Source organism: Stenella coeruleoalba, assembly GCF_951394435.1.
Source record: "Stenella coeruleoalba genome assembly, chromosome: 3".
Classification (NCBI taxonomy): domain Eukaryota; kingdom Metazoa; phylum Chordata; class Mammalia; order Artiodactyla; family Delphinidae; genus Stenella; species Stenella coeruleoalba.
The window spans coordinates 145,724,911-145,746,406 of record NC_137148.1 but is presented as its reverse complement, the minus strand read 5'-3'; the positions used below and the strand labels follow the sequence as shown (position 1 = coordinate 145,746,406).

General features: G+C 47.5%; 1 protein-coding gene across 9 annotated transcripts in view; it reads right to left on the bottom strand.

Annotated features, from left to right (window-relative positions):
- DOCK2 (dedicator of cytokinesis 2) overlaps window positions 1–21,496 on the bottom strand; it is a 416,438-nt gene that overhangs the window by 22,452 nt on the left and 372,490 nt on the right. For all 9 annotated transcript variants that reach the window (XM_079918428.1, XM_079918432.1, XM_079918434.1 and 6 more), the window contains 9 exons: window positions 20,763–20,803; window positions 16,573–16,663; window positions 15,828–15,947; window positions 11,596–11,685; window positions 9,910–10,014; window positions 7,499–7,640; window positions 2,671–2,752; window positions 1,184–1,268; window positions 366–452 (listed from right to left, as the gene is read on the bottom strand). In XM_079918428.1, coding sequence (XP_079774554.1) covers window positions 366–452; window positions 1,184–1,268; window positions 2,671–2,752; window positions 7,499–7,640; window positions 9,910–10,014; window positions 11,596–11,685; window positions 15,828–15,947; window positions 16,573–16,663; window positions 20,763–20,803 — 843 coding nt within the window. The remainder of the gene's footprint in view (window positions 1–365; window positions 453–1,183; window positions 1,269–2,670; window positions 2,753–7,498; window positions 7,641–9,909; window positions 10,015–11,595; window positions 11,686–15,827; window positions 15,948–16,572; window positions 16,664–20,762; window positions 20,804–21,496) is intronic.

The window sequence follows — 21,496 nt, the reverse complement described above, 5'->3', positions numbered from 1 at the left end:
GTTTATCCAAGTATAAAATGGACTCATAGTGAGATTCTGCAGAGGGGTCCCCAAAGGGCTGTTGGGAGGGGAGGATATGAGAGGGTGGTTGTGTCGATTGAGTTCCAGGCCCTCTTCCTCCCCCTGCACCCAACCACAGAAGCTCTCCATTCATCTGCTTTATTACCGGATTCTATGGTACCTTTCATTTGCAAGGAAAAAAATGTTATCTGATGCTTAAAAAAAAAAAAAATTTGAAAGCAGGTAAACTGGATGCTGCCTCAGGTCCCTTCCTGCACCAGAATTCCTGGACTCCTGCAGTGGCTTTGAACAAAAGCATTTCCCTTTTTCCAGTCTCAGGAGTCTCCTGAGCCCCACAGACTCACCTGGGACATGTGAGTCACCTCAAACCAGCGCAGGATGCCCGGAAGCTTGTACGCGGTCACAAAGGAGGTCCTCTCGATCCACATCGACTGTCCCGTGGGCAGGGGTGACAAGGGCAGGAAAGCAACACACATGAAACCTGACCATCAGAGTTTGGTGGGAACCCAGCCAGGCCCCCAGGCCTCCTATCCACCCGGAATCAGAATAAAAATTACAAGACTCAGAAATACACTCCCACTTTACCCTGAAGAATTCTTTCCCAAGGTGAAGTTTAAGTTTTCCCTGGATTTGGGTCCAGTATGTTTTAACCTGGGTCTCTGAACAGGCAGAAGTTTTAGGCAATATTGAATGCATCCACCTGCATTTTCTGGGGGGAGGTCTACAGTGTTCATCAGATTCTTCAAGGGACAGTGACTCCCCCAGTGCAAAGAATCACAGTCCAAGGGAAAGAGCTGAGAGAGACTTGGAGCTGTCTCCTCGTGCCAGCCTCGGCCCTCGGGAATAGAAGACAGGTAGGTCCTGGCTGGGAAGCACACAGTGACACTGGGGACTGTGAACTCCCTGAGGTTGAAAGGTGCATCTCACGCCAGGCCTGGGTGGTATCTAGAGAGTGGAGAGGCTCAAGAAATGAGAAAGCAAACCCAACGGAAGAGCCTGGAGAATGGGTGTCATCGTACCAATGGAAGCTAGTGTTCCTTCCTTTGGCTTTAGATCAGATGCCCTCCCAATTCTGATTCTGGCAGGTGCAGGCTCTGGTTGGTAAAGGAGGCCCTGGGCAATGATCAAGGCTGCCAAAGGGGAGGGGAGGGGAGATACTTACGGCAAACTCATTCTCAGGGTCAACGGTCCCCCTGCGCACTGGCCGGGAGTAGTGGAACTTCTGCACGTAGTTGGACTTATAAAAGCTGCAAGACAAGAAGAGGCTGAGGCTCCTGAGAGCAAAACCTGACCTGACCCTGTACCGTCCAGGGAGGCCCACTACGGTAAACTCCACGTCTGGCAGAGTCCTCGCTGCAACATTTAAAACCAGGCTTTCCTTGTAAGATGATTTAGAAGTTAGTCGGTCTTAGGCCCTCATGAGAACATAGCACCCCGTAGGGTGCCCCCAAAGTTGGAATTCTATCACTAATGCACATAGTGGTGCCTGGGTTATTGTTTCTTGTGATCTCAATGAAGGGTCTGGATACATCTAAGGTCCTAGGCTAATGTCCCAGGGGTATCTTCCAAGGATCTCCTTAGGTGTCCCAGCCATCCCCCAAATCACTCTCCCTTGAACCTCTGGGGCGGTTCTAACGTCAGGGCCAGCAGGGCATGGTAGCCGTATGGTGGTCATCCCCTGCCCAAGGGTGCCTGGCCGAGAGGTGACGGGAGGCTGAGCTCCAAGCTGAGCTTGAGGATCTGCTCAGCTGCCTGCACTGCCGTGAGGCTGCTTCTCCCCGCAGGAACAGGCCTTTCCTCTCACAAAGGAGCTCCTGCTTCCAACGGGTCTTCCCAGAAGAGAGGCCTTTTCCTAAGCCACTCGAGGTGCTCAACTGGGTGTCTGGGCCTGAGTGGCGTGAGCCAGACAGCTTGGAGGGGGCAGCGTGGTGCCCTGCTTTGTTGCCTCAGCCCTGACCTTGCGATCTGGCATTAAACAGACCACACCTGCCTTCATGCTGCTTCCTCTAATGTCCCCTATTTCATTTTATTATTTATTTTTTATTTTATGTTTTGGCTGTGCCTCACAACTTGTGGGTTCCCCAACCAGGGATTGAACCCAGGCCCTCAGCAGTGAAAGCGCCGAGTCCTAACCACTGGACAGCCAGGGAATTCCTCTGATGTCCCCTTTTTACGTCGTAATCTGAACACAACCATTGTCAATGCACCTTAACAAATGCCTACAAGATGTCCCTGTGGAGGAAGTGCTCGGCCTGAGCACCGGCCCTCTGTCCCCCACCTGCCTGTCGCCCGTCTGCCCACACTCTCTGGCTGTCGATTTCTGGAGCCACTCTGGGATCAACCTGAGCAACCGGCTCTCCACGTCCACTTCAGCGAAGCCCACTGCTGCTTCCTGCAGACTCGCTCTGCCACAAGGTGAGCCTCACCCCTCGCTCCCCCCGGCCCTCTCTGGTGTCGGCCTTTTCAGGGGCAGAGCCCAGAGGGGTCATGGGAGAGGTGATGCTTCTCCCAAGAGGAAAAGGGAGGACAGGCTGGCTAAGATAGGGGAGGAACTAGAAGACACCACGGCCTGTCCTGCCGCCAGCTCGGCTTGGCAGCCCCATGGGATGCTCCTCCCCAACACTCCCTCCCCGGAGCTGTGGGGCTTACTTCATAATCTGGTCAGGCACCGGCTTATTCTTGAACCTTGGGTGTTCATCCAAGACGGGTTGGACAGTGAAACACTGGATGTCTGTGATTCCCGCAGTTAAGAGCTCACAACGTCTCGGTCGGGCGGACAGTTCCAAGCACAGCAGGTCCCAGGTGAGACCTCCCAGGACAGTCCTTCTGGGCCCAAGTTTTTAACGAGTGACCAACCTCAGCGTGCTGGCTGCCAACTAGGTCCTAGTGACCAGTTAGCAGTCACCGTGGTCCTTGTCAGAGCTGCCCGTCACTTGCAACCCATGCCAGGGCTCAGCCTCTGCTAACAGTTGGTTAGTAGTCCTTAATTATCATTATCATTGCTATATTATTATCATTAACAAGAATAACGCCTAATGCATTTATAGCTGTCCATCAACTGCAGCGCACGTCTCCCCATGGTCTCCTTTCATCTCTCCGGTTTTGCTGAGCAGCATTGTTAACGTGAATCATACTTTCCAGAGACAAGGACATCAAGGTCAAAGAAGCTGGACAACCTGTTGAAGGTCACACAGCTTGTGAGCACAGAGCAAGGGCCTGTATTGGGGTCTCTTAACCCTAAGCTCAGGGTTCTTTGATTCCAGACTTCTATTCAGTGCAGCCCTCTGACCAGCAGCATCACCATCTGAGAGCTTGTTAGAAATGGTGAATCTCAGGTCCCACCTCAGACCTACTGAATCAGAGTCTGTATTTTATAAGATACTCAGGTGATTCATATGCACGCTCCAGTTTGAGAAGCACTGCTTTAGAGAAGGCAAATACATTCATTTTGTACTCCAACTCTGAAAGTTTGAGAGTAACTGTCTGGGGCAGGAATGTAAGGCCATGTCCAGGCTCAGTGGGAAAGAGGTCCATGATCGATTAGTGATGCCTGCCATGGGCACAGGATACAGGAGAGGCATCAGGTGTGCCAGATCTTTGTCATGCCTATTCTAGACCTTTATTCATTGTAAATCGATAATATGGCAAGCCAAATAAACAAGGTCAGTAGTCACTGGTCCCATCCCTGGACCTTACTTCCCTTTCCCTACCTTCCATGGCTTCTTTACCCATCTCTCTTCTTCAGGTATCCAAGTACTCTCATCCCTCTATTCTACCTGATGACCACCATAACTCCAAAAACTCTTCCCCTAAGCCTGACACTTCTGCCAACTAAGGAATCACAGACTCCTCTTGTGGGCATTCAAATATGCCAATATTTGAATATGGAGTATTCAGATATTCTAATATGATTCCAACTCATTTCCCACCATTATCTCTGAGTATCCAACAGACTATACTGTTCCCTTTGTGTGGACGATTTCCCCACAGCTCCATGAACATTCAATCTATCCTCATCCAGGTGTCCTTTTCCTTCCTGACCCTCCAAAGCAACGCATCTGTACTTAGGACTCTTATCTCTCCAGCTCCCTCTCTTCTCCCTTCTGTTGCTTCCCCACCAGACTGTGAGCTTTCTGATGCAGAGGCTAGGGCTCTTTCACACATAAGAAATGGCCGAAATATAATTCCAAGTTAAATTTAATCCCCCTCCCCCAATAAGTTCACTTCATACTAATGTCTTGGGGCTTTAACTGTTTTACCTCTGAAGAGTATTTCCACATGAAATGAGAGTGCCTCAGAGAGAGACAGAGAGACACAGAGACACACACACATACGCTCGTGCACACACACACACACACACACACACACACACACACACAGAGGAGAGGGCAAGAGCGAGCAACACTTAACACAAATGAATAAACCTCACTGGGAGGATTTCCATAATCAGGAAAACTACCTTCCTTCTCAAGTCAAATAGCAAACAGCCTTCTCTGGGAGGGAAATCACCCTGGATTAAGTCTAGAGCAGGACTGGCAAACTATGGCCCTCGGGTCAAATCCTGCTCACTGCCTGTCCTTGTATGGCTCACAGCTAAGAATACTTTTTATATTTTAAAATATTTGAAAAAAAGTATTATGTGACGTGTGAAAATATATTAAATTCAAATTTCGGTGTTCATAAATATAGTCTTATCGGGGCACAGTCATACCCGTCCATTTATGTACTACCTACGGCTGCTCTCCCACCACAGCAGAGTTGAGTAATTGTGACAGAGACACATGGCCCACAGAGACTAAAATATGTCCTATCTGGTCCTTTACAGAGAAGTCTGCCAACCCCTATTTTAAAGTAGGTTCTAAACCATGTCTACTGATCTTAGCAACTGGACTTGGCCTAAGAGAAGAATCCAAACCTGTCCTGGAGAAGCCAGTGACATCAGAGCCCTCTGATCACGTCCAGCAGGATGCATGGCTTGACTCTCTCACCATGTGCTGAATGTATGCATGGAGCCGTGCTGAATCTATACATGGAACTGTAGCTCCAAGGTCTAGGCAGAGGAGAGGGCGGGGGACGGGAGACACCCAACAGAGACCTTTGCTTTCAAATGTCTTCTACTACTTGGATACCTAAGTGAGAAGACATGAGATTTGTCCCCTTTTCAAACTGCTTGTCAGCTTTGCAACACGTAAAGGCAAGAGAACAGAGCCTTAAGAGCTTAGATTTTGGCAAAAATCCGACCCGAGTTCAAATCCTAGTTCCATCAATTCCTGGGACCTGGTATAAGCTGCTTACATTTTCTTGAGCCTTAGTTTTCTTATTTGCAAAATGCAGAGTGATACTACCCAACTCACAGGATTACTATGAGGATAAAATGAAACAATGCGTGAAAATGCCTGGTACGCCATCATGTTACAATAGTTAATAAAGAACATTCTGTTCACTAATCTTAAACAAAACAATGGCATTACAGAAAGAATGCAGACTTTGAGACAGATCTTGGAGTTCAAATCTCAACTCCATCATTAACTAGCTTTGTAACCCTAGGCAAACCACCTTACCTCTCTGCCCTGTATGTTCCTTCTCTATAAAATAGGGAAAATCAATACCCACCTAATAGGGTTGTATGGGGATTAGAAAAATTAGTTTTAAAACACTCAGTCTCATGTGTGGCATGAAGAGGATATTTAGCAAATATCAGTCCTCCCACTTTCTCTTTTCTACCTGGTTCCTGGAGCTGAATCAGGCCTGCGTATAATGACGTGGCCCAGTCACACGAGCTCTCCCCTCCCACCACGAGTTAAAAGGTCACAGAGTTGTTCAACACCAGGATATCCACTTAGAAGGGCCTTAGTACTAATCCCATGTCTCGCCTATAACCAAACTCCCATTTGTAACCAGCCAGGCCCACCACCGGTTGCACTTCCTCCTGCAAACAACCATGGTAGAGCAGGCATGAAGGGCAGGCGAGCACAATGAAAAGGTTACAGATGAATATTTATCACGCGAGTGGAAAATATTTGGATTAAGGTTCGGCAGACTTAGCAGACCAGCCATGCAACCTGTCAGCCCCATTTGAAAGGATGTAACTTAATTTGTGCTACAGGGTGCAACACAGGAGCCAGGCTAGGTTAACGTACCCCCTCCCCCGTCGCTCAGCTGTCTGCCTTATCCTTGGGTCTGTACCCTCTCTGACCCCCTGAGCCCTGACCCAGCCCAGCGTCAGAACCGGCCTTATGAACATTATGCTTTGCTGCAATGGAGCCCATTTCCAGCACGCTCTACCCAACCTCACTAGCACCATCTCCTGTCACCTTGGCCTTCTGTGTGCTCCAGAGAGCTGGCTCCATCGGTGGTACCTCCCTCCCTCCTTCCTTTCTCTATCTATCTCCTCTTGCTTTTTCCTTCTCCCTTGTTTTCTTTCTCTTTCTGTTAACCAGCAAGTATTTTCTGAGAGTTGGCTTCGGGGATTACTGCAGTGAGCATGGCAGCGCAGGTCTCTGCCCTCCCGGAGCTTCTGTTCTAGTTCTGTCTTTGAGAGCACAACAGATAACGACAGATTGAGATCAATTCTCTAAAGCAAACAAACAGGGTTTCAGATAACAGAGTCCAGAAGGCTTCCGATAAGGGGACCAGGGAAGGCCTCTTGTGGGACGTGACACTGAGTTAGGATCTGATGGGTGAGAAAGGAGCTGGGGGAAAGGCATTCCAAGCAGAGGGAAAGAAAATGCACAGGCCCAGAGGCGGGAACAAGCTGGGCATGTTTAAGGAACAGAAACAAGATCTGTGTGGCCAGAGAGAAAGGGAAGGAAGAGTCAGAGGCGAGGACATTGGAGACACAGGAAGGGGTCAGATGATGGAAGACAGCCTCGCAGGCCTTGGTCAGGATTTTGGTTTTATTATAAGGGCAATGTGGCACCATTCCAGTTCTCGGAACCTTTGCTTTTGCGGATGGCGGCTCTTCCCGCTGTCTGGGACATTCTTCCCCCCTCCCACTAAGCTTTGCCTCATTAACTCACCTTCAACATCGCCCTCCTCAAGGACGCGCGTTCCCTGCCCTCCCAATCACGGCAAGCTGAAGGGCCTTCTTTTAGCATTGATCACGTTTTTCTAAATGCATATTTAACAATGCAATTAGCTGTTCAATGTCTTTTACTTGCTACACTGAAAGCTCCCTGGAGGTAGAACCCCTTTGTGAGTGTAGTCTCCAATGCCTTGCACAAGGCTTGGCAGAGTCAGGGCTGGCAGTACTCATCACAAGAATGAAGGAATGAGTGAGTGAGTGAACTTATCAATGAATGCAACATTTAGAGTTTCCTGAGATGGGTTCTTTTTGGATCCCACACTGGACACTAATATTGGCACCACTGCAATGATTCTGGCAGCAGTTCTGAGCTCTAAGACGGGGCTCTGTGGACTGAAGTCCCGGCAGGGCTGCCCATGCCTGGCCCTTGGCTGGGGCGTTCTTAAAGGATACACTGGCCTGGGGCATTCTTCACATCATCCCCAGGGGCAGAGGTTGTGTTCATCTTCTCTGCGTTGGGGAACTGGCTCATCAGCTGCATCTGGAAATCTTCTCTTCGCTCATAATCCTTCCCTCGGTAGATGAACACTTTGTTCTGCAGAGAAATGACACCCATCAGAGATCCCAGGGCCCAGCCTTGGAGGAGATGGTTCAAGCAAAGCTGGGAGGCCTGTCATGGGGACCTTCTATAGATCTCTCCACTCTCTGTTTCTCCCCAAGGGAAAGAAAGGAAGAGCTCAAGTCACTGACCTTCTAGCTAGACACACCACTTCTTTAAAAAGATGGGTTCTAAAGGGAGAGGAGATCATGGATGCTGAGAACTTTTTCTTCCAACGATCTTAAGTGCAGCTTCCAGAATAATTCCTCACTCAGCTTTCACTGTGTCACACCCACTCTCCCATTTACTTGACCACACAGTTTCCCTCCTGCCTTTAATGGACCTTGTGGGCTGGACCTGTGGGCTGGAAGGGACCAGCATTCAGGTCCTTCACCACTTGGATCTGTGGAAACACGCTCTTTATTGCTCCTTGACCATGTTAGCTTCTTTTAGACTGGTCGTTTTCAAACAGGGCGTGATTTGGGATGCTGGCAATGCCTGGAAACATTTTTGGTTGTCACGGCTCCAGAGAGGGCCACTACTGGAACCTAGTGGGTAGAGGCCCAGGGTGCTGCTGAACATCCTTCAGTGCACAGGACAGGCCCTCACAGCTAAGAGTCACCTGGTCTAAAATGTCCACAGAGCTGAAGGTGAGAAACCCTGTTTTAGACCATATCTGTGCTGCCTCTAATGGCCCCTAAATTCTTCTGTCCAAACCCATGTCTGCCACTGACCTTTATATATCAGTGTTTGTTTCCAAACCTGGCCTCTCATCACAAAAGCCTAGGAGCCTTCTAGAAGTTCAGATTCTTGGGCCTCACTCCAGACCTGCTGAAATGGAGTCTGTGGGAGTGGGACCCAGGAACGTGAACTTTTAACAAGTTCCCCAGGGGTCTGTGATGCAGGATCAGGTGTGGGAAGTCATCTCTATTCCATGCAGGAAACCTTCACTAGCTCCCCCCTCTGCAGCTCACTCCGGAGGGCCACCCTGACTGCCACACCGATTGGTCATGGTGAGTGGTTTGTCTCCTTGACGAGACTCAATCAGGGGAGGTCAGGTTTCTTTTGTATCTCCCTGACCTGAGGATTGAACCACAGACTCAAAGACCAGAAGAGAAGTCTTCAGCTGACCTAACGCAACTCTCTCCCTGATGAATCAATAATCCAGGAAAGCAGCAGTTCAGACACTGTGCTCCAGGGGATCCCTGAGGGGCCCCAAGACCCCGTCAGGGCCTCACAAGATTAAAATTCTTTTCATAACAGCCATTTTCCTTTTTCACTCTCATTCTCTCATGAGTATACATTTAAGGCTGCATGATGTGTGGTATCACCAACAGACTGAATGCAGAAGCAGATATAAGAATCTAAGCTGCCTTCTCTTAATCTAGATATTTAAGAGATTTGCAAAAATATGAAACAATCTCACTATATGCACTAACTTTTTATTGGAAAATACAGCCATTTTCATAAAGATCTAATTTATGTTAACATATGATGGGTTTATTCTTCTTATTTTTAAATAAATGGGTACAGTTAATCCTCCGTGTCTTCAGGTTCTTAATCCATGGATTCAGCCGTGTATCAAAAATATTTGAAAAAAAATTCCAGAAAGTTCCAAAAGGCAAAACTTGAATTTGCTGCACTCCAGCAACTATTTACATAGCATTTACATTGTATTTGGTATTATAAGTAGTCTAGAGGTGATTTAAAGCACTTAGGAGGTTATATGCAAATACTACACTATTTTATACAAGGGACTTGAGTACTGGATTTTGGTATCTGCAGAGGGTCCTGAAACCAATTCCTGGTGGATACCAAGGGACAACTGCATTTAAAAATCTTCTTAGCTTTAATTCTGAGTATCGTAAATGTAGACAGATAAATCTACAAATACAGAAGTTCTTCAGGGGCCTTGATCATTTTTCAGAGAAAAAATGGCCCTGAGACCAAAAGGTCTGACAACTAGTGCTCTGCAGTGCCTGCTGGGTAGCAGAGCTCCTCCAGCCTCTCTGAGCACCTCATTCCCAGTATGGGGTGCTCACTACCTCACAAGGCAGCTCTGATTGCTGTGTATGTAGAGAAACACGGGGGGTGGCTGAGGTGCTGATGATGGAGGGGAATTGGGGTGTGTGTGAAGGTGGGGACAGCGTTCAGACAGAGAAGGGCACAGGTTCTGAGCACAAGCAGAGCCTCAAAGCACAGAGGGAGAGCCGGGATGCCAAGGCCGCGGGTCCCTGGCCTGTGTCTGCGTCACCCACAGACTTACCCGGAGAAAGGAGGGGAAACCCTGGCCGTAGTATCCCACAGCAAAGTAGTCTGGCTTGGGTCTGAGGATTTTCATGATGTTTTCATAGAATTTTGCCTGCTGGACCTGGAAGAAGAAAACTCACAGCTTGTGACAACACAGATGTGTATTAAAGGCACATTCAACTCCAAGAGGCCACAGTTAAGATGGGATCCTTCCACCAGAACCAATGTGCCGAGTGCACGTGTTTGCATAGTCATGGAACTGTCTGTAATCCTAATAGTAATGGCCGTAACCAGATACCCTGTTAATCACGCTACCTGCACCAGCACATTTACTTGCATTGCCCTCATGACAATCCCATGGAATTGTATCTCTGTTTTGCAGATAAAGAAATGGTATCTCACAGCGCAGCCAGGAAGTACGGAACTGAATCCAGCCAGCTGTTCAGAGCCCCCAGCAGCATCGTCACTCCACTCTCACTGGAAGTGTGTTTGTGACGGCCTATGGATGGATAAGTGTTTCCGGATATAGATGTCTTCCTGTGTATGCACACCTAACATATTTCATCAGTTCCAAGAGGTGTGTGTTTTTCATATTTTAACATCTTTGAAAATAGTTTGTGTTTTACTTTACACCTAATGGCATCTCCCAATTACTATTAACTGGAGAGAAATCATGATGGGGCACGTAAAATAGACTGGTGCATCTTAAATTGGACACAACATGGAAGATAAATGTGTGTGGCCCCGGACATGAAGCCTGTGCGACGTGGGCTTGGTGCACGGATGTGCATGCCCATCAGCGTGTGCGTGAGTGTGTACTGGGTACGTGTGTGTGCATGGATGTGTGCTCTGTGTGTGCCTGTGCACTGCACACGTTTAGAAGGCGTGCGTGCCTCCACACCCACAAACAACTATGTGGACAGACTCAGGTAGATGTAAGTGTTTCTTGGTGCCAGTAGTGTGTGTGTTTGCATCATACCTTAGAACACTATAATCCATGTCCATGCCCCCACCAGAAAAAGCTATCAATCTTCTTCCAACATTCTGACTCTCGTTTTACAGTTCCCTACGAACAGCTGGACTGGCATCTCAAAATGGGCTCAGATGGGGCCCTGGGGTCCTGGCTCTCAGGCCAGTGGGAAGAGAGTGGGGGGAGCAGACAAAAAGTTCTGCATTTTCCCTGCAGGGGTCACCCACCCCCAAGCCCTGGCCTCTGCGGCATAAGCAGGATAGGCTGGCTTCCCCCCACTTTCCACTGGTACCACCAAGTCACAAGCTTCAAGGAGCTAATGGGGATGGCCAGATGGGGAGCATTTTAATGTGATTTACCTGTTAATCAGAAAGCGCGCATTTGCGTTTTTATTTAATTGGCCTAGTGATTTGTGGGAATTTTCCTGCAAATGTAGCACAGTGTTTACTGGGTGGGCAACAGCAGCGGCCCCAACGCCAAGCAGGTACTTAACGCTCCATCTGAGAAACTGATGAGTTTTCCCAGAAGACCTCCCTTTGGAAATATTTCCAACTGGGAGGGAGACACTCAGCACAGCCTGGCTCAGCTCAGGCCCTACTTCCATTCCTTTCCTGGTGTCCTAACCCCATGTGGCTTCCCGCCCCGCCTCCCCCTCTGCCCAGCCTCTCTGCCGGGCTGAGGCCCTGAGCACCCAGCCTCCAGGGCAGTCAGCTCCCCCTGGGGACAGCTTACCAGGTTCTGGCTCAGCAGCTGATAGTCAAAGATTTCCATCTCATACTGTTCCGCCAGCTCCTTGCACAGACTGATGGCCTCTTCCCACATCTACGAGGAAGGTCGTGGAGACAACGGTTAGGGGGACCTCCAGGCTTGCAGAGCCCTTGCTAAGGAAGGGACCAGGGCAGCTCTCTCCTGGGACTGAGCCACAGGCCTTACTCTGGCCCGAACCCAGTCCCACACCCAGGGAGCTGAGCGTTTCCCAGGAAGCAGACCTACCCTCTGCCTCTCACCCTAGTTTCGTGATAAATAATGGAACACCCATAGACGAGGCTGGATACTTTATTTACATGCTCTCGGGATCTTCACAACCACCCTGAGAGGTGACTAGTAGCATCTGCATTTCCCAGGTGAGAAATGGAGGCTCAGATCAGCAGAGCATCTGCCCCAGGTCAAACGCCCAACCAAAAGCAGGGCCAGGATGCACACCCGAGTGTGACCCTCGACCTTGTGCTTCATTCCCTCCCTTAGCAGTGCTCAGTAAATGAACATTTGACTGCCTCAGCTCCCTGTGTGCAGGTGGGGCAGGGAGGTGGTAACCCCATTTCCCAAAGAGAAATGGTTCACAAAGAAGTAAGAGGGCAGCGAGTTTCCGGGGACAGAGCTGAGGCCAGATCCAGTTCCCCTGATGTTCGCTCTTAGGATCTTTCCACTCTGCCAGTCCGTCACTTTCTTTTTTCCTTTGGCCAACTTTCTTCCCTCCCTCCCTCCCTCCCTCTCTTTCTCTCACTTTTTAAAAAACTTGTGGTGAGGACACAACCTGAGATCTACCCACTTAACAGATTTTTAAATGCACAATACAGAATTGTTAACTATAGGCCCAATGTTGTACAGAAGATGTCTAGAATTTATTCATCTTGCGTAAATGAAACTTTATACCCATCCATCACTTCTTAACGGTGTTATTTAGGGTGACTGTGCAGGGGGCAGCATGAAAAAGAGTGATGAAAACTTTTTTTAAATAGGTCTTTTCCATCTTTAAAAAAAAATCTGAAAAACAAACTCTGGACAGAGGGAGTCCTTTTCATCTGCTCCGTTTTGACTGAAACTAATAGATTATCATTCCATCCTTGATCAAAGGGGTCAGCAACCTCTGCAGAGAGGCAGAGGGAGGTGCTGGGTGGGCTGGAGATCTGGCAATCTCAAGGGACACCCATTACATTTCACATTTGGCTTAAAATGGAAGATGCACCTTAATGGAAAAGCTGGGGGAGGTGGGGGAGGAGAGAGGCGACGTTGCCAAAACACAGTGTGTGCTTTGTCGCAAAAGTGCTCTCTCTGCATCCAAGCATAAAAATAAATAAAGGCAAGTGCTGAGTGGAGGAGCCACGGCTGTAAACCCATGGACAGCTTAGTGAGCAGCATAAAAATGCTTTATGTGCCAGGAGGAATCAAGTCCACAGACCAGGCTGGGCTGAGGCTTTTTTTTTTTTTTGGTTGCATTGTGTCTTTGTTGCTGTGCGTGGGTTTTCTCTAATTGCGGTGAGAGGGGGCTACTCTGTGTTGCAGTGTGTGGGCTTCTCACTGCGGTGGCTTCTCTTGTTGCGGAGCACGGGCTCTAGGTGTGTGGGCTTTAGTAGTTGTGGTGTGTGGGCTCGGTAGTTGTGGCACACGGGCTTAGCTGCTCCACCGCATGTGGGATCCTCCCCGGACCAGGGATCGAACCTGTGTGCCCTGCACCGGCAGGAGGATTCTCAACCACTGTGCCACCAGGGAAGTCCCTGGGGCTTTCTTTAAAACCCCCAGGCCGGGCCAGGGGACTGTTCAGCTCAAGTGGAGGTCTTTGCCAACTTCCCACCATAATATGCCAGAAATACTCTCCCCTTGTGTTAAGAGATCACTAAGGGGCAAAGGAGGGGGACAGGCAGGGAGTCAGATACCTGGAATTTCCTTCAGGTCTGCCCATGTGGTCACTAAGACCTCTGACAGTCCCTGATCCCTGAGTCTCATACATTAGTTACTGAGCATCTGCTGGCTTCTGGGCATGGTATACACTGACGGAACAGTGATAAAAATGGCCAAGACACAGTCTCTGCTTTCATGACACAGAAGTGTGTAAAGCACACACATAAACAGATGTACTAGTTGGGTTTTGAGGGATGTAGAGGAGTCCACCAGGTAATGACAGATGGACTTATGGAGTAGAAAGTCATTGTGTGTGTCTAGATCAATGAGTCTCCATGAGGGGAGATATGGGGAAAGGAAGTTAAAGGGATGCTAAAGAGTTTGGGCTTCATTCTAGAAGCTACGACAGCAGTGGCTTCCAGGGTGAGCTATACCCATCTGCCCCCTCCTCTCTGCTCCCAAAGTACTTTAATACCACCCTGTTCCCGCCTCCTTTCCCCGTTATTGCACGACACCAAAGGGTTATGTGCAAAAAAAGATGATAATCGGTATGTCTGCTTTGCCCACTAGATAATAAGCCCCTTGACACTGGGGATTATGCCTTTTTCCTCTCTGCTCAGCACAGAGTGGGTTGAACTGGATAGTTGGCAGAGGACAAGGCTTGACATGTCCTTTTGGGGCTTTCACACTGTGACCGACTTAGTCAGCTCATAAACCAAGAGTAAGCTCTGACATCGAGGCAGCAGGACAGGAGGTTCCAGGGATGGCAGAGTCTCTGCCCTCAAGAGGCTTATAATTGTAAATTATAAAGACAGTGTTCTCCAACTGCTCAACTCCTGGGAATTTATAAGCCCTTCCACAGACATTACCTCATTTTATCTTTCCAGGGAAGGTGGGAAGATCAGACTAAGACAGATGCAATGAACTGCAGTGACAGAACAGGCCAAAATTAAGTATTAAATTGTGTCTTGATGAACTGTAAGAGGCCTTGCCATTCAGAGGAGAGGCAGAGCTGTACGGAAGCTGGAGAACTCAAGAAAAACTTGACAGAGGAAGTGGCCAGTCAACTGGGGCCTCGAGGGCAGAGTAGGTAATAACGATGACAGTTAAAATTTAACAAGCTACTACTATGTACCAGGTCCTCTGTTAGGTGCTCTACATGCATTTTCTCACCTAATTTTCACAATGCAACTAGGAAGTACGTACTGTTAATGTCCCACTATTATGGATGGGGAATTGGAATCTCTGAAAGGCCAAGGAGATTGTGGGTGGTAGAGGAACGAGGCTTGAAACCCAGAGCCTGAGCACTTAACCACCGTGCTATGCTTCCTACGGCATTTGGGTTGGTGTTTCCTGAAGGTCTACTGGAGACTGGAGGATGGGCAGTAGCAGGTCTGGCCAACCTCCAGACCAAACCCAACAAAACATCCTGTTCTTGCTGTTTAGAGATCAATGATGGTACCATGATGTCATTCATACATTCAATTAATTAAGTTATTCAATATATATCTACTAGGCCCCATATGTAAGGCTCTGTGCTAGCTACGGGGCACTTAGCAGTGGACAAGGCAAGTCTCTGTGCTCATGGCCTTCTAAAGTGGGGAGCCAGACATGAGCAAGCAAAAACAAAACGATCAAGGTCATGTCTGATAGTGATAAGTACTCTGAAGATAAGTCAGTAAGAGTGACTCAGGGCAGGAGTGCTGCTGTGTCTCAGGTGGTGTGGGAAGGCCTCCTTCAGGACATGACATCCTTTGCTTGGGCAAAACCCTGAGCTGTGAGAAGGAGCTGGCCATGGTATGGAGGATATGATATGGAGGAGGCCAAGATATGGAGGAGAAATGTTCTAAGCTGGGAAAAGCAAGTGCAAAGGCCCTGAGGTGGAAAAGAGCTTGGCATAGAGCATGTGAGCAAAAGGGAGCCTGGCAGAGATGAAATGAGAGAAGTAGTCAGGGGACAGCTCGTGTGGGGCCTCATGGGTCATGGGAGGGATTGTGTAATTTGTTCTAAGTGGATTGGGAGAGCCATTTGAGATGACTGTAGGCAGGACAATGGCGTGATCCAATGCATGTTTTATGATCACCGTTTCCCATATGGAGGATGATCTGTTGGGGGGAATAGAGGATGCAGGGAGATTGCTTAGGATTCACTGAGTGTCCAGGTGAGCAATGTTGGTGCCTTGAATGGAGGTGGAAGGAATGGAGATGGAGAGAAGTGATCAGACTTAGGGTCGGGCGGGAGAGCTGACCAGACCTGCAGATGGACTGGGTGTAAAATATGGGAGAGAACAATCCTTTCTGGTAGCTAGGCTTTCCACGGAGAGAGGAAGGGCAGGGACCAATTACCTTTCCTTTGTCAAAGTAGCCTATGATGATCTCATAGAGCGTCTCCTTCAGCTGTCGGTGGGTCTGGGGGTGCTGCTGGCCTGTCTGCATGACCTGCGATGCACACTGTTCATCTGACCACTGCGGAGAGAGGACACACACAGTCACCTGAGGCAGGTGTCTCCCCTACTGCTGAGGAGTGGGAGGAAGCCCTGCAAACACCCCTGCCGGCCTCCTTGTCACCCTGAGTGTCAATCAGAGAGATGCTGGTCTGCCGTTTCCACGGGAAGCGCCTCTTCATTGCTGTGGAGTTACACTTATTTGACTCTCCATTGGCTCATGTGTATGGCTTGTAGGATTTTTCTCCGAAACCCTGCAAGACATGGTCTCAGCACTTCAAAAGCCAAAGGAAATCTTACAGACTTTGTCCTGCTCCAGCAGCACTTTCAAGAGAAGAAAAACAGCTCACAGGGCATGCTAATGATTTACAGTTGATGTTTGGATGTTATATAAAACAGTTAGAATGTTATGTAAAACTGCAAGACGTATCTCGGGTGTTGTTGTTGCTGCTGAATGTGAGGGTCACTAGAAACCTTATGTGACCAGACAAAGCAGTGCAGAAAAGTAACCTGCCAGCTTAAGAGTTTGGGGACACAGAGCAGAACAAAATGTATTTGGCTAATTCTTTTTCTTTTTCACTCTTCAACTTGCTGTGAGGGCTCCATGGGGATCCCAGCATGAATCCCCTTTACTGGAAAGGCAGTACCTTGAGAAGCCAGGTGTGGAGAAGGAGTGTATAGGCAGCCTCTGTGTAATTGTCACAGTCCAGGTGAAGGTCGCGGAGTTTGTACAGGTACCTGTTTGGGGAAATATGCTAAATCACCAGGTGCAATAATAAGCAGGCAGGTGGTAGGGCCAGGCCAGAAAGAACAACTGAGTCACAAGGGAGTCCTCCATTCCCTCTATCCAGACTCGCATGGGTGACAGTGATAGCACCTAGCACTCGTGGGGCATTTAGTGTATGACGGGAACCATGCTAAGTATTTTGAATGCCTCAGATCACTTAATCTGTCTGACAATCGTGTAAAATAGGTCCATCGAGACTTCTCATTTACAGATAAGAAAATTCTGGCCTGGAGAAGTTAGGTAACATTCCAGCCAGTATTCAACTTGATACTGAAGACTCTGCCCAGTGCAATACAACAAGGGAAATCAGGCAAGGAGAAATAAATAGCTTGTCAGAGGTCATGTGCTAATGAATGAAGAACTGGAACGTGATCCCAGTCTAACTGCCTTCAGAGCCTATGCCCTAATCATTGTACGACTCCAAGGGCATGGACAAGCCACAGCACTGTAAAGGGCAACTCCTACCCTCTCTTCAGTGCTCTCTAGATGTAAAGGAGCTGAATTTTCTGATAAGCAAAGGAAGTGGACCAGGGGCTAGAGACTGGATATTCACGTGGAGGCCTGGAGCCGTCAGCAGAGAGAACCTACTATTCAACTGTAATCACATTCCCATCTCCCACCCTTTTCCAATGTGACAATCCACTTCTGAATCCTAGAATGAGTCTACGGTTGAAAGGTGTTAAGAACAGGACAAGAACAAAGGAAGGGAGCTTAGGTCAATTACCTGATACATAGTAAGTATTAAGGGGCAGTGAATTCACTTCTCTGTGCCTTAGTTTGCTCATCTGTAAAATGGCAGTGCTCAGAGAACCTACCTAGAGAGTTGCTGGGCCTATAAAGGGACAAGCAGATCGTGTATAAAAGGCTCTGTGAATGACAGCCTGCACTGCTGCTCATAAATGTGGGTATGCACCGAAAGCGATTAGCCCGTAGCCAGTGCTGAGCAGTGACAGCCATTATCTACGATCATTGTGAACCACGTTCTTCTACAAAACATTCCCTCCTGCCACTGCTGGAAACAGAATCCAGAGCCAAAAAACCCCCACTGCTTTGGTGACTTGCACGTCATCAGGAGCATTTATTTAAACTCAGCTCTCAGTAATTGGTGAAGGGAAGATGCTGTGATGTGATGCCCTTGGTCCTTCCTCCAAGAGGAAAGGTGCTGTCTGTAACCATGCCAATATTCTGCCTGGGCTGTCTAACTACAGGGAACAAAGGGCTTCTCAAGCATCTGTACTCAAAGCAAGTCTCAATGCTCAGGCTTAGATTCCTTTTATAAGAAAGCTTTCTGCTTAGAATGTCACCCAAGGAGGAGCTAGAGCTGAATGTCCCTGGCTACATAAAACATGGCCAGAGGGCCAAATGGAGGCTGCCTGAACTCAGGGTAGGGACTGCCAAAGATTTTAAGGGGAAGAAAGTTCAATTAGTGGTTTCTGATAACTAATGAGCTAGTGACCTTTTGCTCATTTATTTATTCAATCAGCAAAGCTGTACTGAGCACACAGGCTGTACCAGGCATTACAGATAAATGGTGGCAAAAGCAGATGCCACTCTCAGGGTTTGGGATTTATAATTTAGGAAAAGAGACAGGCATCAATCAAATAATCAAATAAGTAATTGCAAAAATACAGCTGTGATCAATGCTCTGAAGGAGAGGTCTATGGTACTACGAGAGCAGGACTCATCCAGGTAGGGCTTCTAGAAAGGTTCCCCTAGTGTGACAGTTGGGCTGGGATCCCAAGGTAAGAGGATGAGTAGAGGAGCATCCAAGAGAGAGTCTTCATTCATTTATTCATTCTACTAATGGGTGCTTTATATATTATATCAATTCATCCTCCCAACAATTCTTTTATAGGTAAGAAAACTGAGACCTACACTCGAGCAGATAGAGCTAGAAATAGACAGAACCAGGTTTTGATAGCAGCTATTTCTGCCTCTACAGTCACTCCTGCTGCCCTAACTTTCTGCTGATCAATAGAGCTTTCAGGGAAACTCCACGTGGCGTGTGTGTAAGGAGTGTTGAGCCTGCGGTCAACCTTTAAAAACCCCTGCGTAGATGGTCAGATCCTGTCTTATCTCCACCTGCCTGGCCTTGGTCTCTTAGATTCCTGATGACTGGGTCCAAAAAATTTGAAGAGAGTAGTCAGAGGGAGAGCTTCCCTGCTGCTTTCAACTCCTTAATTGGCCAAGGCACCCCCTCCTATCCTTTGTCAACTCAAGGGTTTGGTGATCAACTACAGAGCCCAATGGAAGACACCCTGATGGGCCCGACTAGGGATTTGAATGCAAACAGATGCCAGGTGGGCAGCTTGAGTGAGGTGGATGGGATGAAGTTCAATGGGGAATGGAAACGATGTCATGACCAGAGCACTCCTGCCCCCGTCTAAAGGGGCCACTACCGCCTAGCCTAGGCAGTGGTCGTCAGGACAGGATGAGGGCCCAGTGTTGTCATACCTTCTGAGTTTTTCAGAAGAGGGAAATTTTGATTTTTATGTAACATCTCTAGAGTTTTAAAATTTGGCAACCAATTAAAAATGTTTTTAAATACTATGCCTGCCAAATAGGACAGATTTTCATACTATATCCTGTTTACAATGTCTGGTTTAGGCAAATGTGGTCTTCCTAGATTACTATAGGATTCACATCTCCAAAACTTATGGAAATCTGGGATTCCCCATCTGTGTTTCTAAAATGGGAAGAAAAGAAAAGATGTTGGGGGAGAGAACCATGTGCCAGGCACTCTACCTGTAGCATCTCATTTAATCCTCAGAACAGACCGGAAACATTCTACATGGGGAAACCTCAGCCCGAAGACACTGAGTGATTTATCCAGGGTCACAGAGGAAAACAGGTAAAGCCTCCCAGGCCCTTTGGATCCAAAGCCCCATGCCACTACAATAGGTCATGTCTAGTGATGTTATAAATACTAACCAAGCTCAGGACAACCTATGGAATTATCTTTTTTCCAAATGATAGTTCTTATTTCTGGAATAATGCTAAACTAAGTACCTAAAAATATTTGCAGTATTTTGCAGAGTGAATTTGGACTTGCAGTCTCCGGTCTTTGATAGAATGTGTCAAAAGCCTTGAAAGGGCCTTGGTCGTTAACCCTTACAGTCAATGCCACTTTGCAGGCTTTTGTCTCATAAGGAGATGCATAAAGATATATGTATGTCCAAGAATTTTGTCATTGTGCTATTTATGATAGAAGAAAGTTGGAAACAACCTAAATATTCAACAACATAGGATTGGCTATATAAATTATGGTGTATTCTGGAAAGGGAATTTTATAGTTTCATTAAAAATTAAGTGGAAATACTTCTGTTGACATGGAATTCTTGTCAAGCAAAGAATAAATTATGAGCAATATGATCTCATTTTTGCAGAAACTAGGCATGCATAGAATTTGATCTATATATAAACATAAATATAAAAAGGTCTGGGAATATGTACAGATTATGGGAGTTTATTTCATTTTTTGTTTTGCTTGTCTGTATTTTATGAGGTTTCTTTGGTAATAAGTATGTATTATTTTTGTAATGAGTAAAAGTACCAATAAAAAAAACTTTGGAGGAAAAAAATAAGATCCTGAGACACACTGGCAAGGGAGTTCTTTGCTTCAGCCGAATGTCCCCCCAAAATCCTTCATATGATGTTCAAATACATATCTTTTAAATGCCTACAAAGAAGCGGGCATCATACATCTTGGTATTTTTTTCCCTTCAGAGCTGGGCTGGCGGATGTTCTAACTACCAACCCTGGACTAGGGCTCCGCATGCCAATCTTGTAACAAACGCAAGTGCAATTCACCAGCTCAATCCACAGCAAAACAGCATGGCAGGTCAGAGAACTCCAAGTGGATTTGGGGGGCTGATTGTAGGAGATGGAAGGAGTTGAATCTGGGGAGATGGATAGGAATCAGAACAAAGAGGGTCTGAGTGTCAACAAGATATGCTGAAACTCTATGCTGAAGGCAGCGGGGAGCCATCGATGGATATTGGGCAGGAGAGTGACACAGCAGGCCTGGGTTTTAGAAAACAAAAATCTTACCTTATGTACATCTCTTCCCGATTATTATCTTTGTAGAAATTCTAGATAAGGGAGGAAAAACAGTGATGAGGTTTTTTCTTTGCAGAGCCGCAGGGGTGGAAGGCAATGTGATGAAGATGAGAGGAAACTGCTATGTACTACCTGGGTGAGATGGAAGCAAGAAATTTACTTTCCTGAATGCATCAAGCAGCTCATTCTGCCTTGAAAGTCACCTCCCTGATCCTTAGACTATAAAGGGACAGAGGAAGTATCTCAGCCATCACATGGGGGGTGCAATCCAGCTACTGGCTGCCCTGAGGGATGCCAAGATTAAGGCCGTTTACTTTGACAAAGGCTACTAGGAAAGGCAGCCCAGCTTGATCTTTGAAAGCCCAGACCCTGCACTCAGGCAGAACTGAGTTGGAATCAGAGTAATAGCAATAGAGTAATAGTAATCACAACAGATCCCAGTGATGATAACAGATCATAACTTCTGATAGTGCAGAACTATCAGAAGTTATGCTGAGATTCCACAGTCAAAAACATTTAAGCCTGGCAATACCTATTCCAGCTCAGGGCTCATGTAGACCAGTAGTTGTCCTGGAATCCTGTGCATTTTAAAACAAGTCCTTACAGATTTTGAGCCAGGAGGTCGGGACCCGATCCTTGAGCCACACTTTGAGAAAACCCAGGTTTAATTCAATGCATCCATGTGCACCTGAGGCTCCGAGAGGGCGAGGTGATGTGTTCCAGGT